This window comes from Erinaceus europaeus, chromosome 1, assembly GCF_950295315.1.
Source record: "Erinaceus europaeus chromosome 1, mEriEur2.1, whole genome shotgun sequence".
Taxonomy (NCBI): domain Eukaryota; kingdom Metazoa; phylum Chordata; class Mammalia; order Eulipotyphla; family Erinaceidae; genus Erinaceus; species Erinaceus europaeus.
The window spans coordinates 32750852-32763825 of NC_080162.1; the positions used below are offsets into that span (position 1 = coordinate 32750852).

At 54.9% G+C, this 12974-nt stretch overlaps 2 protein-coding genes across 3 annotated transcripts in view; one reads left to right on the top strand and one right to left on the bottom strand.

Moving 5' to 3' along the window:
* The window catches only part of LAMA5 (laminin subunit alpha 5), a 55779-nt gene extending 50969 nt beyond the window's left edge, over positions 1 to 4810 (top strand). The window contains exons 62-80 of the mRNA XM_060179225.1: positions 43 to 179; positions 317 to 470; positions 650 to 783; positions 873 to 1035; positions 1197 to 1310; positions 1402 to 1550; positions 1621 to 1753; positions 1827 to 1970; positions 2057 to 2187; positions 2275 to 2451; positions 2523 to 2661; positions 2749 to 2882; positions 2957 to 3149; positions 3224 to 3382; positions 3465 to 3624; positions 3725 to 3858; positions 3938 to 4031; positions 4164 to 4283; positions 4420 to 4810. Coding sequence (XP_060035208.1) covers positions 43 to 179; positions 317 to 470; positions 650 to 783; positions 873 to 1035; positions 1197 to 1310; positions 1402 to 1550; positions 1621 to 1753; positions 1827 to 1970; positions 2057 to 2187; positions 2275 to 2451; positions 2523 to 2661; positions 2749 to 2882; positions 2957 to 3149; positions 3224 to 3382; positions 3465 to 3624; positions 3725 to 3858; positions 3938 to 4031; positions 4164 to 4283; positions 4420 to 4583 — 2733 coding nt within the window. The 3' untranslated portion in view covers positions 4584 to 4810. The remainder of the gene's footprint in view (positions 1 to 42; positions 180 to 316; positions 471 to 649; positions 784 to 872; positions 1036 to 1196; positions 1311 to 1401; positions 1551 to 1620; positions 1754 to 1826; positions 1971 to 2056; positions 2188 to 2274; positions 2452 to 2522; positions 2662 to 2748; positions 2883 to 2956; positions 3150 to 3223; positions 3383 to 3464; positions 3625 to 3724; positions 3859 to 3937; positions 4032 to 4163; positions 4284 to 4419) is intronic.
* Positions 4811 to 5482: 672 nt separating this feature from the next.
* Positions 5483 to 12087, bottom strand: ADRM1 (ADRM1 26S proteasome ubiquitin receptor). 2 transcript variants are annotated; one of them, XM_007520308.3, is made up of 10 exons: positions 11943 to 12087; positions 10960 to 11173; positions 9843 to 9959; positions 7911 to 8034; positions 7512 to 7598; positions 6882 to 6963; positions 6463 to 6695; positions 6105 to 6262; positions 5875 to 5977; positions 5483 to 5708 (listed from the first exon to the last, which is right to left on the bottom strand). In XM_007520308.3, exons 2-10 carry the CDS (start codon positions 11170 to 11172, stop codon positions 5602 to 5604), a joined length of 1224 nt encoding a protein of 407 aa, XP_007520370.1. In that variant the 5' UTR covers position 11173; positions 11943 to 12087; the 3' UTR covers positions 5483 to 5601. The 2 variants fall into 2 exon arrangements, with proteins under 2 accessions (XP_007520370.1, XP_060035333.1); XM_060179350.1 differs by lacking the exon at positions 11943 to 12087 and adding an exon at positions 11738 to 11879.
* Positions 12088 to 12974: the final 887 nt, after the last annotated feature.

Below are 12974 nucleotides of genomic sequence, written 5' to 3' on the forward strand. Positions count from 1 at the left end.
AGGGCCATGCTGGGTCCTGCCCACTGAGTCCCACTCCCACAGGGCACTGGTGACTACATGGGAGTGGCTCTGCGTGACCAGAAGGTGCACTGGGTCTACCGCCTGGGAGAGGCGGGCTACGGCTCCCTGAGCATCGATGAGGACATCGGGGAGCAGTTCGCAGCAGTCAGCATCGACAGGTGGGAGCCCAGCCTCCTCCTCAGTCCCCACGCTATACCTGTAGACTGCCCTCCACCCCCACAGTGCTGCTGGGCTGTGTGTCACCTCTCCTTCCTTCCCTCAATACCTCCCTCCCTCTCCCCCAACCCCCCTTCAGGACCCTGCAGTTTGGCCACATGTCCATCACAGTGGAGAAGCAGACAGTCCATGAGATCAAGGGTGACACAGTGGCTCCTGGGGCTGAGGGACTGCTCAACCTTCAGCCCAGTGACTTTGTTTTCTACGTGGGGGGCTACCCCAAAAGCTTTACGGTGAGCCTGGACTGGCCTCAGACCCAGGTCCCCATCTTGGGTTGCATTCTATAGCTTGGCACCCCTGTCCCAGCGAGTCCTGGTAGTGTCCAGCCTTCGTTTGTCAACTGGATCTGAGTTCCCTCCCCTGGGCCTGTCGTGGGTTGTAGGGCATGTCATGACTGATACTGTACCCACAGCCCCCCAAGCCCCTTAATCTCCCCCACTACCGGGGCTGCATTGAGATGGACACACTCAATGAGGAGGTGGTCAGTCTCTACAACTTTGAAAAGACCTTCCAACTCAACACAGCCGTGGACAAGCCCTGTGGCCGGTATGTGCAGCACAGCCTGACCTCCCCGTACCTTGCATCCACTACCACCTTGTTCCCTGATGACCCACCCCATAACCTCGGACCTGCAGCTCCAAGTCCACAGGGGACCCATGGCTCACAGACGGCTCCTACCTGGACGGTTCTGGCTTTGCCCGCATCAATGTGGAGAATCAGATGGGTTCCACCAAACGCTTTGAACAAGAGCTGAGGCTTGTGTCTTCCAGTGGGATTATCTTCTTCCTGCAGTACCAGGCAGGCTGGCTTACCCCCTGACCCCACCACTCCCAGTCCTACCCACCCTAACACTGGCCTTGCTCCTGGGTCAACCCTTACCCCCTAGCCCTGCCTGTGCTGACCCCTTGCACCTCACCCCATCCCTGCTGATCTTGCCCTCCCTGTGCCCCACCCTCCAGGGCCAGTTCCTGTGCCTGGCTGTGCAGGAAGGCATTCTGCGACTCTTCTATGACTTTGGCGAGGGCATGAAGGTGGCAGACTCCTCACAGCTCCTGACATCAGCCAGTAAGGCGGTAAGGCAGGAGGATGGGGACCCGAGGGGCACCGGATGGACTGGCGTCAGGGAACACAGCTCACTCTAAAGCCCTGTACTGGCCCCCACAGATCCAGGTGTTCCTGCTTGGGGGCAATCGCAAGCGTGTTCTGGTGCGCATCGAGAGGGCCTCGGTGTTCAGTGTGGAGCAGGACAACTCCCTGGAGATGGCCAGTGCTTACTATCTGGGGGGCGTGCCGCCGAACCAGCTGCCTCCAAGGTGAGCACAGTCCAAGGTGAGGGGTGCAGCAGCTGAGGGAGCCAGGCTCCCTGACACATGTCTCTTGTAGCCTGCGGCAGCTCTTCCCCTCTGGAGGCTCCATCCGAGGCTGCATCAAGGGCATCAAGGCGCTGGGCAAGTATGTGGACCTCAAGAGGCTGAACACCACGGGCATCAGCTTTGGCTGCACAGCCGACCTCCTGGTGAGTTGCCTGCCGTCCATAGGGAGCATCCTGTCAAGGCTGCAAGCGGCCCTCACCATCATCCTCCCTGTAGGTGGAACGGGCCATGACTTTCCACGGCCACGGCTTCATGTCCCTGATGCTCACTGATGTGCCCCCCCTCACGAGAGATGTCTACTCTGGCTTCGGCTTCCGCAGCACCCAGGATAGCGGCTGGCTGTACTCCCACGAATTCCCGGTGTGTCTGCCCTGCCCGGCCTGCCCTTACCCCCTCCTGCATCAGTGCTGGGGGCATCTGGTAACTGACCTGCCCCCTCTCCCCAGGAGGGGCTGTGTGAGGTGTCCTTGCAGCAGGGCCGCCTGGCACTCCGGCTTGTGAGGACGGAAGTAAAGACTTCAAGGGCCTTTGCTGATGGTAACCCCCACTATGTTGCCTTCTACAGCAACAACACAGGGTGAGCTAACCCCTAGGCATGGGAGGGGGCAGCCGTTGCCCAGTGGGTGTGGGCAGGGTGGGGCAAACACTGCCTTCTCCCACCCAGGGTCTGGCTCTATGTGGACGATCAGCTTCAGCAGATGAAGCCCCACCAGGGGCCACCCTCCAGGCCTGGGCTCCAGTCTGACAGGTCACAGCTCTTCCTGGGAGGTTTGCCTGAACCCGACACATCCCGAAATTTCCACAACTTCAGTGGCTGCATCAGCAATGTCTTTGTGCAGCGGTAAGTGGGGAACAAAAAGGGGTCCACCAATCTGTTCCCAGCCACTGACCATTGTGCTCCCCCTCCCCCAGGCTCCAGGGGCCACAGCGTGTGTTTGACCTGCAGCAGAATACAGGCAGCGTCAACGTGAGCTCAGGCTGCATCCCACCTCCTCAAACTCAGACACCAGTGCAGGCACCACTAGGACTAAGGGCCACTACTACCCGCAAGGTGGGGGCCTGGGGGGTGGTGGGGGCTGAAGGGGGTGGACAAGAGGTGGCCCCCATGCATCCCTTTATCTCCCTCCAACCCTTCCAGGCCTCTCGTCGGAGCCACCAGGCCACCCAGGACCCTGCCTGCACAGCATTCAGGCCCCTCAAGATCATCAAAGATACCTACCAGTTTGGGGGGCCTCTAGCCAGTCACCTGGAGTTTGCTCCCCGTGGGCACTGGTAGGGCCGGGTAGAGAAGAGCAAGGGCTGGTGAGTGTGGGGTTCACTTAGGCTGACAGCCGGTTCTCTTCCAGGTCCCACGTGTCCATGCTCGTGCGCCCTCAAAACCCTCAAGGCCTACTGTTCTTTGCTGCACCCCAGAAGGCTGGAGGCCCCTCCCTGGCTCTCTTCCTGAGACATGGACATTTTGTTGTTCAGACAGAAGGCCCTGGGCCCCAGCTCCATGTCCAGAGCTACCAGCATTCACAGGCCGGCCGGTGGCATAAGGTGAGGGGACCGAGAGAAGGGATTCAGCGGGGCCCTGGGAGCACCCTCACTGACTGTGCCTTCCCCCACACCAGGTTTCTGTGCATTGGGAGAAGACTCGAATCCGGCTGGTGGTAGATGGGGTCCAAGTTCAAGCCCAAGCAGCACCTGGCCACCAACACCAGTGGACAGAGGATCTCTGGCCCCATACCCTCTTTGTGGGGGGTCTTCCTGCTGGAGTCCCCCACCTCCTTGTGAGAACTTTGCCCATTACCCCTACCCCCACCACTGCGGCTCCCCAGGGACCTGATCATGTCATCCTCTGCATCCCCACAGGTGGCCAGCAGCTCCAGGTTCAGTGGTTGTGTGAGGAGACTGAGACTGGATGGGCGACTCTTGGGGGCTCCCAAGCAGATGGTGGGAGTCACTCCCTGCTTCTTGGGTCCACGGGAAAAGGGCCTATTTTTTGCAGGCAGTCAGGGAGTCATCAGTCTAGGTTTGTCTGGTGGTGTTCGCCACACGTGCCCTGGTGGGGTGGGGAGACACTCAGAGGGGCACTGGGAGGGCATGGCATCCCTTACAGTTCCTCCCCACAGACCTTCCAAGCATCACACTGTCTGACTTGAGCTTGGAGCTGGAGGTGCGGCCCCAGAGAGCCACTGGCCTCATCTTGCACCTGGGGCAGGGCAAAGCACCCCCCTACCTACAACTGCAGGTGTCAGAGAAGCAGGTAAGCCCAGTGGAGCCCCTGGGTGGGGCTGGCCCCCTCACCTGGGGTTGGCAGGTGGTCCTGACTCTTTGCATCCCAGGTCCTGCTGAAAGCAGATGACGGTGCAGGTGAATTCTCCACATGGGTGACACACCCCATGGCACTGTGTGATGGACAGTGGCACCAAGTGACAGGTATGCTGGGCACCACTGCAAAGGGATGGTCCCGGGAGAGTTAGGTATGAAGCTTCATGCAGGGGAACCCCCCCAGCAGGGGAACATAACAGGGGGCCCTCCAGGCCCAACCAGAGAACCTATGCCTCACAGTGAGCAAAGGTGGACACGTGCTCCGGCTGGAGGTAGACACGCAGAGCAATCACACCCTGGGCCCCAGGCCCTTGGCATCCTCTGATAACCCAACAACTCTGCACCTTGGGGGCCTGCCTGGTAAGTATGACCTGCCTGTGTGTGTTGGGGGAGGGGGAGGGAGGCGGGGAGCCACCCCTTAGGGACCAGGCCGTTAATTACCTGTTTGCATCCCATTTGTGATGCAATGCCCATCTTTATCTCCTCTGCACCCCAGAATCCCTGGACACACAGGCCAAGCCTCCCACCCAGATCCGCCCTCAGCCTCCAAACTATCATGGCTGCCTGAGGAATTTGATGGTGAATGGGTCCCCTGTTATTTTGCCTCACTCTGCGAATGTCCAAGGGGCAGTGGGCATCAGCGGCTGCCCCCCAACATAGTATAAGCTCTCACAACCACACTGGAGGGGCTACATGGTCCCCAGTTCAGTGGGTGGCCCAGGCAAGCAGGATCCTGCCTCTCAGTTCCTAGTCCCTCCAGCTTGCTGACAAAGGCACCCCCAGCCTGTTTCAGACAGTGTATATTTATCTAGTATGGGTGATAAATCTTAATTTTGTTTTTTTGTGAAAGGATAAAATGCTATAAATTAAAGGTTTTTTTACTTCTTTCTTGGCTTAATTATGAGATTTCCTTTCTAATTTTGATGGTATGAGAGATCTTTATTATCAATGGCCCCTCAAAAATTAAAAATAGCTCACTTGGATAGTGCATTGCTTTACCATGTGCACAACCCAAGTTCCAGTCTTGCTTCCACCGCATTGGAGGAAGCTTTGGTGCTGTGGCCTCTTTCACTGTCTCCTAAAAAAAACAATAAATTTTTTTTTAAGTAACTCGTGTTTGTGTTGACTTTAAACTTGAAAAAAAAAGTAATCAGGCAGCTTGGACCTAAAATCCCCAGGCACTTCCTGAAGGCCTATCTCACGTGGTTATATCACATGATTACATCAGAGACCTTTCCCACTAAGCCAGAGTTCTGGCACCCACACCAGCTTTTTTTTTTTTTTTTTTTTTTTTTTTTTTTTTTGGTATTTATTGGATAGAGACTGCCAGAAATCAAGAGGGAAGGGAGTGATAAGAGAGGGAGACACCTGCAACATGGCTTCACCACTCTCAACGCTTCCCCCTTCAGGTGGGGACTGACAACTCGACCCTGGGTCTTACACACTGTAATGTGTGCGTGTAACCACGTGCACCACCACCAATCCTCCCAGCTCCTTACTCCAGTTCCCACCCAGCCAAAACCACTCATCCCAGACACAGAAAAACTAGAGCTGGCAGGTAAAAGAAAAGACTTTTATTGTTGAGCAAGCTGGAACAGTGTGAGAGATGCGACAATCACAAACGCCACTACTAATGCCACAGCCTAGAACCCAGACCCCTCAAAAGACAACAAATAATTTAATCTAAGCTCATATCTTCCTCTTCGTCCTTCTTGTCCTTCCCGTCGCCCTCCTTTTGTTCAGGTCTGGCACTGTTTTGCATGGCTTTGGCAAATGCTTCCACATCTAAAAGGTGGTGAAAAGTGTGAGACACCCCTGACTATTGACTGGAAGGGCCCCTGCACCACAGGTTCAGAGGAGACCCATGCATGACAAACAGGCTTATTTTAACCACAAGAGAGAAAGGAAGTCTGCCTTGGCTATGGCCACAGGCAGAGAAGCAGGTACTTACCACCCTTATTGGCGGCCTCCACAGCCTCAGCAGGCAGACCAAATTGGCACATGAGGGGGCCCAGCTGGCCCGAGGCCAAGGCTGCACTGAACATGCCAAGGGCCTGTAAGATGAAGTCACATGCTCTGACCATGCACAAGTGATCAACCCGCACAGGGCTCACAGCACACTCGCACTGAAGGGAAGCACTCAGTTGGGCAGGATAGTGCATAAACAGAGTCATGGTGTACCTGCTGGAACTGGGGCGAGGTCAATGTATTCTGGATCTCCTCAGCAGTCTGAGGCAGTGACTCCCCAGAGGGCAGGTAGGGCAGCAGGCGCTCCTGGACGTCTGCGTTGGCAAGGATGGGTGCCATGATCTCAGGCGTCAGTACACTGGCCAGGTCGACTAGGGGTGTAAAGGCACAACCACCAACAGTGTGAGGCCTGCACCCACCGCCAAGCCATGAAATTGTGGTTACAGCAAGGTAAGGGGCAGAGGCAAGGCGAGGGGCAAAGGCATGATACATGCAAGCCAGCAGCTAAGCCCAAGAACATGTTCAGCCGGCACCTTCATTCCCCTACTTGAAGCAAAGGAGCATGCGTTACCTTGCTGGCCACCTCCTGGCCCGGCCGGCACGTTCATAGTGGCTAGAATGCTCTGGAGGTCACTCAGCTGGATGGGCTGGGTTGGGCTGGCTGCTGTGCTGGCTCCATTACCTGAACTGGGTGCAGGGCTCGGGCTTGTGGCCGAGGCAGCTGCAGGAGCAGATGGGGCTGGGGTGGCGCGGGTGGAAGAGGTGGTGGAGGATGGAGTGACTGCTGCCGACTGGCTACGGGAGCTAAAAGAGAAAGGGCAGATGATCTGAACAGACCATGTACCAAGAAAGGTGCCTATACTGGGCCCATTCCTAAAGATCCTGGCGTTACCAAGCCCCTGGGAATTCTGGACTATGAAAAGAACCTTCCCTGGTTCCTGTCTTGTCCTTCCACATCTCCTCTGGTCAGGGGCAGGGTATTGGACTCACCTGGATGAAGAGCTGCTCGCTGGAGGCCCTCCACTCCCCAGCAAGCTGGCCAGGCCTGGCCCACTCAAGGCCCCCAGCCCACCTAAAGGAAAAGGAGATGCAAGCTTGGAAGTCAGGCCCACTTGCCCTGTTGAAGGAGCAGAGCCAGCCTACACTAAAGTGAGAAGCAGGAGGTGGTGACCAGTGTGTCTACGGGGCAATAAGCACCCAGACTATAGTGGTCTAGAAGCTGTTTCTGTTCCACACCATTACTCTTGATGCAGTAGGCTCAATGGAACACACTGTCCAAATCCAGCATCAAGTAGTGAGTTTCTCTAATGCCCAAGAAACACCCACTGAGCCCAGATGGCAGCAGACAGGCTGACCAAAAGCAGACCAAAGGGTCCTAGAAGGAGCCTAAGAACATGTCCTCAGGCCCCACTTCCCAGAAATTCAGGACTGGGTTCTCATGGGGCATATGGGACTAGAAGGCTTTACCCATCCAGCACTCAGCTCAAATCACAAAGCCAACAGGCTCTTCCTCAGGAAACCAGAATGGGGACCACACATTCATGCTGCCAGTCAGAGAGAGAGTCAATCAAGTATAAAGGAAACACAGAAATGTGGGATCCTGCTGCAGGGGCTCATTACCAAGTCCTCCAAGGCCAGCAGGTCCAATGAGCTGCATCAGTTGGCTGTGGCTCATGTTCCCCAGCAGGCTCTGCAGGCCACCCTCACCTATAAGACAAGAAGGTGCTCAGACCTGGAGTCACCTAGCACAGTCAAGAGACGGTGCTTCAGCAAATGACCCATGTTTTCCTAGAAATCATGCACTGGACACTCCCACTGCCAAGGCCCTGAACTATACAATGGAGCAGAGCCAAATTTTTATCACAAGACATGGGTAGAGGAACTAACCAGAAAGTGGTAAGAGGGATTTGAGAAGAACCCTCCATTTCCATTTAAAAAACAACCCATCCCCCCCATCAGAAGTCTCAGTCATCCACAATCTATTCAGCCTGAGAGCAGATACAGAAAGGTAACCATTACCACCCAGTGCAGAGAGCTCGTGACCTCCACTCCCGCTGGCACCCAAGGCTCCAGGCATTGGGGGGTTGTTCAGGTACTCGTTGACTTTCCGGCAATGCTCCTCATCCTGGTCTGTCTTGGGCTCCTGTGCGAGAGGACATGACAGCAGCTGCAGTTGAGTAGCCTGCCCACTGGGCCGGTTGGAAGGGATAGAAGCTCAGACAGGTGGAGTCACCAGAAGCAGTACCTGTGCTCAAATCTCACCCCTGTCACACCAATGCCATCCCCTCCACAGATGGAGACTAAAGCACAAAGAGTACTCGCCAGGCCTAGTCCAGTCTGGGTGTTGCATGCCGTGGTGCTTACACCACAGTGTGCCTTCTCAGTGACATAAGCTGGCCGTACACTTCATTGAGGAGTTTGGTTGAGGGAATGGATAAAACGTGGCAAGCGCTAGAAAGTGAGATGCTAGGTGTGTGTGTGTGTCTGTGTGTGTGTGTGTGTGTGTGTGTGTGTGTGTGTGTGTGTAAGGGAGTTTGCCAGGTCCCTAGAACTGCAAGACAAAGCACCTCTGACTCACTGGTGGTGGGTGGTGAAGTCTGGCATTTCTTGGCAAAACTGGAGAAAACAAACACTACATAGCAGCTAACAAGTATGGTCCCCATCTGTGGTTACAATAAAGTTTTATTGGAAGACAGCTCCACCCATTCATTCACTTGCACACATACTACTTCAAAAGATAAGCAGCTGGAGGTCTATGAGGTGGTGCAGTAGATAAGGCACTCTCAGGTGTGAGTTCGAACTCCAACATCACATTGCCAAAGGGATGCCCTGTTCTCTCATTTATAAGTAAATCTTTAAAAATAAAAAAGGCAAGCAACTCCAACACAATCCAGCAAACTCACAAAGAAAAACCTAGAAAGAGCTACAAAGAGTAGCAGGCCAGTATCTGTAAAAGTAAACAAACAGCCCTCTGCATGAGCAGTGTACTTCACACATGGATTGCAGTCACTGCCAATGACAAAGCAAATAGAAGCAGACCAGTGGCCCTCAACAGGCGGGAGAAGGAATGACAGCTGCCTGCTGCAGCTGTGCACTGACCCCCAAAGCACCCAGAGCCCCATGCTGGGGGGGAGGGGAGGCAGGGCTCAGAGCTCAGAAGAGCTTGGAGTGGGTTGGGAGGTATTCAGTAAGTAGAATCCCAGATTTGTGTGTATGATGTCCCAAGTTCAATCCCTGGCACAACACAAGCCAGAGTGATGCTCTGATTCTTCCTTTCTTCATCTCTATCTCTCTCACACACACATAACTGTCTCTCTTTTAGAGAGACAAAGTTTGAAAACAGTGTCTGTAAAAACATCAAGGAGGGTGTCGGGCGTAGCGCAGAGGGTTAACTGCAGGTGGCACAAAGCACAAGGACTGGAGTACGGATCCCAGTTCGAGCCCCCGGCTCCCCACCTGCAGGGGTGTTGCTTCACAAGCGGTGAAGCAGGTCTGCAGGTGTCTATCTTTCTCTCCCCCCCACCATCTTCCCCTCCTCTCTCCATTTCTCTCTGTCCTATACAACAATGACATCAATAACAACAATAACTACAATAAAACAAGGGCAACAAAAGGGAATAAATATTTAAAAAAGAAATCAAGGAAACTACAAAAGGTGCTTCTGAGGGTTCTCAAGACACTCAAGGGGACACAGGGACACAAGCAAATCAGACACCACAGGCTTGTCAATACATCGAGACAGGACCCAGTCACAAAGGCTGGGCTCAGGATGAGGACTTCCACTCACTGCCAGGCAATCAGGTTCTACACTGACAATTAGGTTCCACGGCTACTATGCTTGGTCAGCTCCAGCTGACTTGTAAAAGTAAATTCTCCCCTTCAGTAAACAAGTTTCCGACTCCCATTTTTCAACAGCAAGGAAAGACAAAAGGCGAAAGAAAACTCACATACCTGCATCCAGAAGAACAGCCGCTTGGACCCTGCCTTAAACTTGAGCACATAGACCCTCCCGCTGGGACACTGGGGCACACGCTTGAACTCACAGTCGTCGGGAAAGATGATCAGATCCTACACATACCACAAGAAGAGAAGAGTCTGCTTCATGAGCGTACACTGTGGAGCCCTATAATCTAAAAAGCATGCTGGATTCTGCCTCAAGTGTGAGAGGTGGGAAGAGAGGGTGCAGGACAGAGATAATAGGTCACCAAGCCCACTGCCAGCAGGGCCTTGCAGGGAGGCTAGGCCAAACTCAGAGGCACTCCTGGTGGGCAGGCTGGGTGGTGGTGCATCTGGTTGCGTGCACAAGGACCCAGGTTCAAGCTCCCAGTCCCCACCTGCAGGGGGAAAGCTTTGCCAATGGTGAAGCAGTGCTGCAGGTGTCTCTCTCTCCATCTCTTACCTCCCCCACCCCTCTCAATTTCTGGCTGCCTCTATCCAATAAATATATGAAGTAATAAGAGAATAAATATATGAATATATAAAAATAAATATATGAAGTGATAAGAGAATAAATATATGAATATATAAAAATAAATATATGAAGTGATAAGAGAATAAATATATGAATATATATATAAATATATGAAGTAATAAGAGAAAATTTAAAAAAAGATGCCTTTTAAAAAAGAGGCCAGGAGGGAGCTGCATGCTAGAAAGGGAAGGCAAGCTTTCCACTCCAGAAGAAACTGTGACAGTATATTCTGCAAACAACCTTCTCAGATGTGTCAAAAAGTCAACTGAGACTTGTTCTCAAGCCCAGCAATGATTTATCTGCAGAACAAACAACAAAAGTGTCTTCTAGGGAAAGTTTTCTGGAGGGTTGTAACAAAGGTCGGAATTCTTACAAGGCTTCTATTGTGGACACCTAATCTTTAAAAAGTTTCAGGGCCACAGAGTGACAGGAGAAATCTCTTTAACTGGCCAGTATATGCGGCGCCTGAGGGAAGCCAAACAGCTGATGAGAGCCCAAACCCACACACTCAAAGCCTAACCAGCTGGTGCCTATTCAGCACAGTGGCGGTGGCGCTCTAAGGATGGGCTGCCAGGCAGCAGGCTGGCGGACACTCACATCTTCAACATTCCCAGATGTCCTGTCTTTCCAGCAAAAGTGAATGAGGGAATCATCCGTCTGCTGAATGTACACAAGCCCTTTCCGTTTATCTGGGGTGACGGTGGTGCCTTTCAATGACATCTTGCCAGCCCGAAACTCCACCAAATACTTGTTGGACGACCCACGGGAGCCTGGCACCAAGCTGGGAAACAGAGCGCCTGAAGCCGTCATCCTGAAAGACAGCCCGTGTCACGATCACCTCAGGTCCATCCATCGGCCCTCCAGGCAGAATCTCCAGAGATGCACGTGCCCACCAGTCCCCTCAGCCCCTCCTCCCAGGGCCGGCTGCGGAGGCTGACAGTACCTGAGCGCGGGGAGCCAGGTACCAGGGCCAAGGCCCCGCTTCTCATGTTTCCCCCAGGGACACCAGCTGGGCCCACAGCTGCAGAGTGAGGACCCACACCCACAGCCTTTCGGCACTGAAAACCTTTGTTTTGAACACTGGGGCTTCAGAATTAAAAGACGAGTTGGGAAGAGACCCCTCCACACATCAGATGGGACCCCAGACTTTGGCTGGTGGAAGCAGGACGGGCCCCGCGACGGGGTGCCGACTGCGCTCAAACAGGACCGCGGGGCGCCGTGGAGCGGACGGCCCCGTCGGCCTCAGCCAGGACGCCCCGCGCCGGCGACCCGCTGTCGCCCTCGGCAGGCCCAACGCCCCCGGGCCCGCTGGGCACCTCGAGGTCCGAGAATCCAGGGGATCCAAAGCCCCCGCCCGGCCCCCGCGAGCTCTCACCCGCAAAAGGTGGCCCGGCCCCCGCCCAGGGCACGGCCCCTTAACCCCCGCTTGCACTCGGTTTCCCGGCCCACATCCTTCGGCTCCCGGGCCCCCGGACCCTCGGGTCTCCACACACCCGGCACCCGCTCGGGGGCCTCGGGCGACGCAGGCCCCGCCCCCGGCCGCCCCTGTAAGCGTCCCCGCCCCTGGCCACCCCCCATACCTGGACGCTCTGAGACAAGTCTGAGAAGCGCAGTCCGGACTCGCTCTTCCTCCTCGGAGCTTGCCGGGACCAGCCGGAAGTCTCTGCTCACCCCGCCCTATCAGCGGGGCTTTCGCCGCAGATTGGGCCCCGTATAGGGCGGGGCCAGCTCTAGCCTGCGAACGATTGGCTAAAACAGCCATCCATTGGTCTTCGGCGTTCCGCCCCCCGCCCCCTCCTCGCGCGGAGGCCCTTTTCCGGCGGAAGCGCGGACTCGAGAGCGCGGGCCAGAGAGGCCCCTATTGTTGCTGTGTCATAGGGGCGCGGCGGCGGCCCCTGGTGGCAGTGCCGGGGGCGGCTGGCTTGCTGGGACACTTGCGGGCAAGAGGGCTTTAGACCCGCGGCGCAGGGAGAGATATCCACGCTGAACTGGGAAGTCAGCATCGCCTTCCTGGGGTTCGCGACTAGGACCCCAACCAGGACACATTGACTTTGAGGCTTATCGACAGCCATAGGCGGTCGTCTGGGGAGCAGGATGCAGGGGCGCTCCACGCTGGGGCTTGGGTTGTGGGCGCTCCTAAGCGTGTGATACAATGTTGACATGATGCTTCCCTAATTCTCTCCAGCTCCGGGCGCCCCCAGGTTCCTTCATTCTCCCAAAACGGGTGGTGCTGACAGGACACCTCATTCTCCCCAGGCAGAGGCCCCGCAACCTACTTCTGATCCCCCATCTCTGAGCTCAGAGTTCCCACTGACTGGAGCCAGGTCGGAACAGGAAGGTAAGGGCCCCCACCCCACTTTTATCACTACACTTCTGAGTTTGGAGAGTTCTGGGATATTAAAAACACTGCACACAGACACCCCATGCTGTCAACTCATAAAAATGTGTGTATAATCTTTTATTCATTTAACATGTTTTTTAGGGAACCAGAGGGTAGCTCAACTGATAGGGTGCAGGCCATATAATTCAAGAAAGTCAGGCACCACTTGAGTTTTGTGGCATCTCTTCTCTGTCAAAAAAAAAAGAGAAAACTGGGATAGGGAGATCACTCA

Coding starts and splice junctions, on each gene's coding strand:
- ADRM1 (XM_007520308.3), bottom strand. CDS start 11,172: ATGACGGCTTCAGGCGCTCTGTTTCCCAGCTTGGTGCCAGGCTCCCGT. Junction 9,960..10,959: donor CATCTGGGAATGTTGAAGAT/GTGAGTGTCCGC, acceptor TGGTATGTGTAG/GATCTGATCATCTTTCCCGA. Junction 6,696..6,881: donor GCGAGCAGCTCTTCATCCAG/GTGAGTCCAATA, acceptor TTTCTCTTTTAG/CTCCCGTAGCCAGTCGGCAG.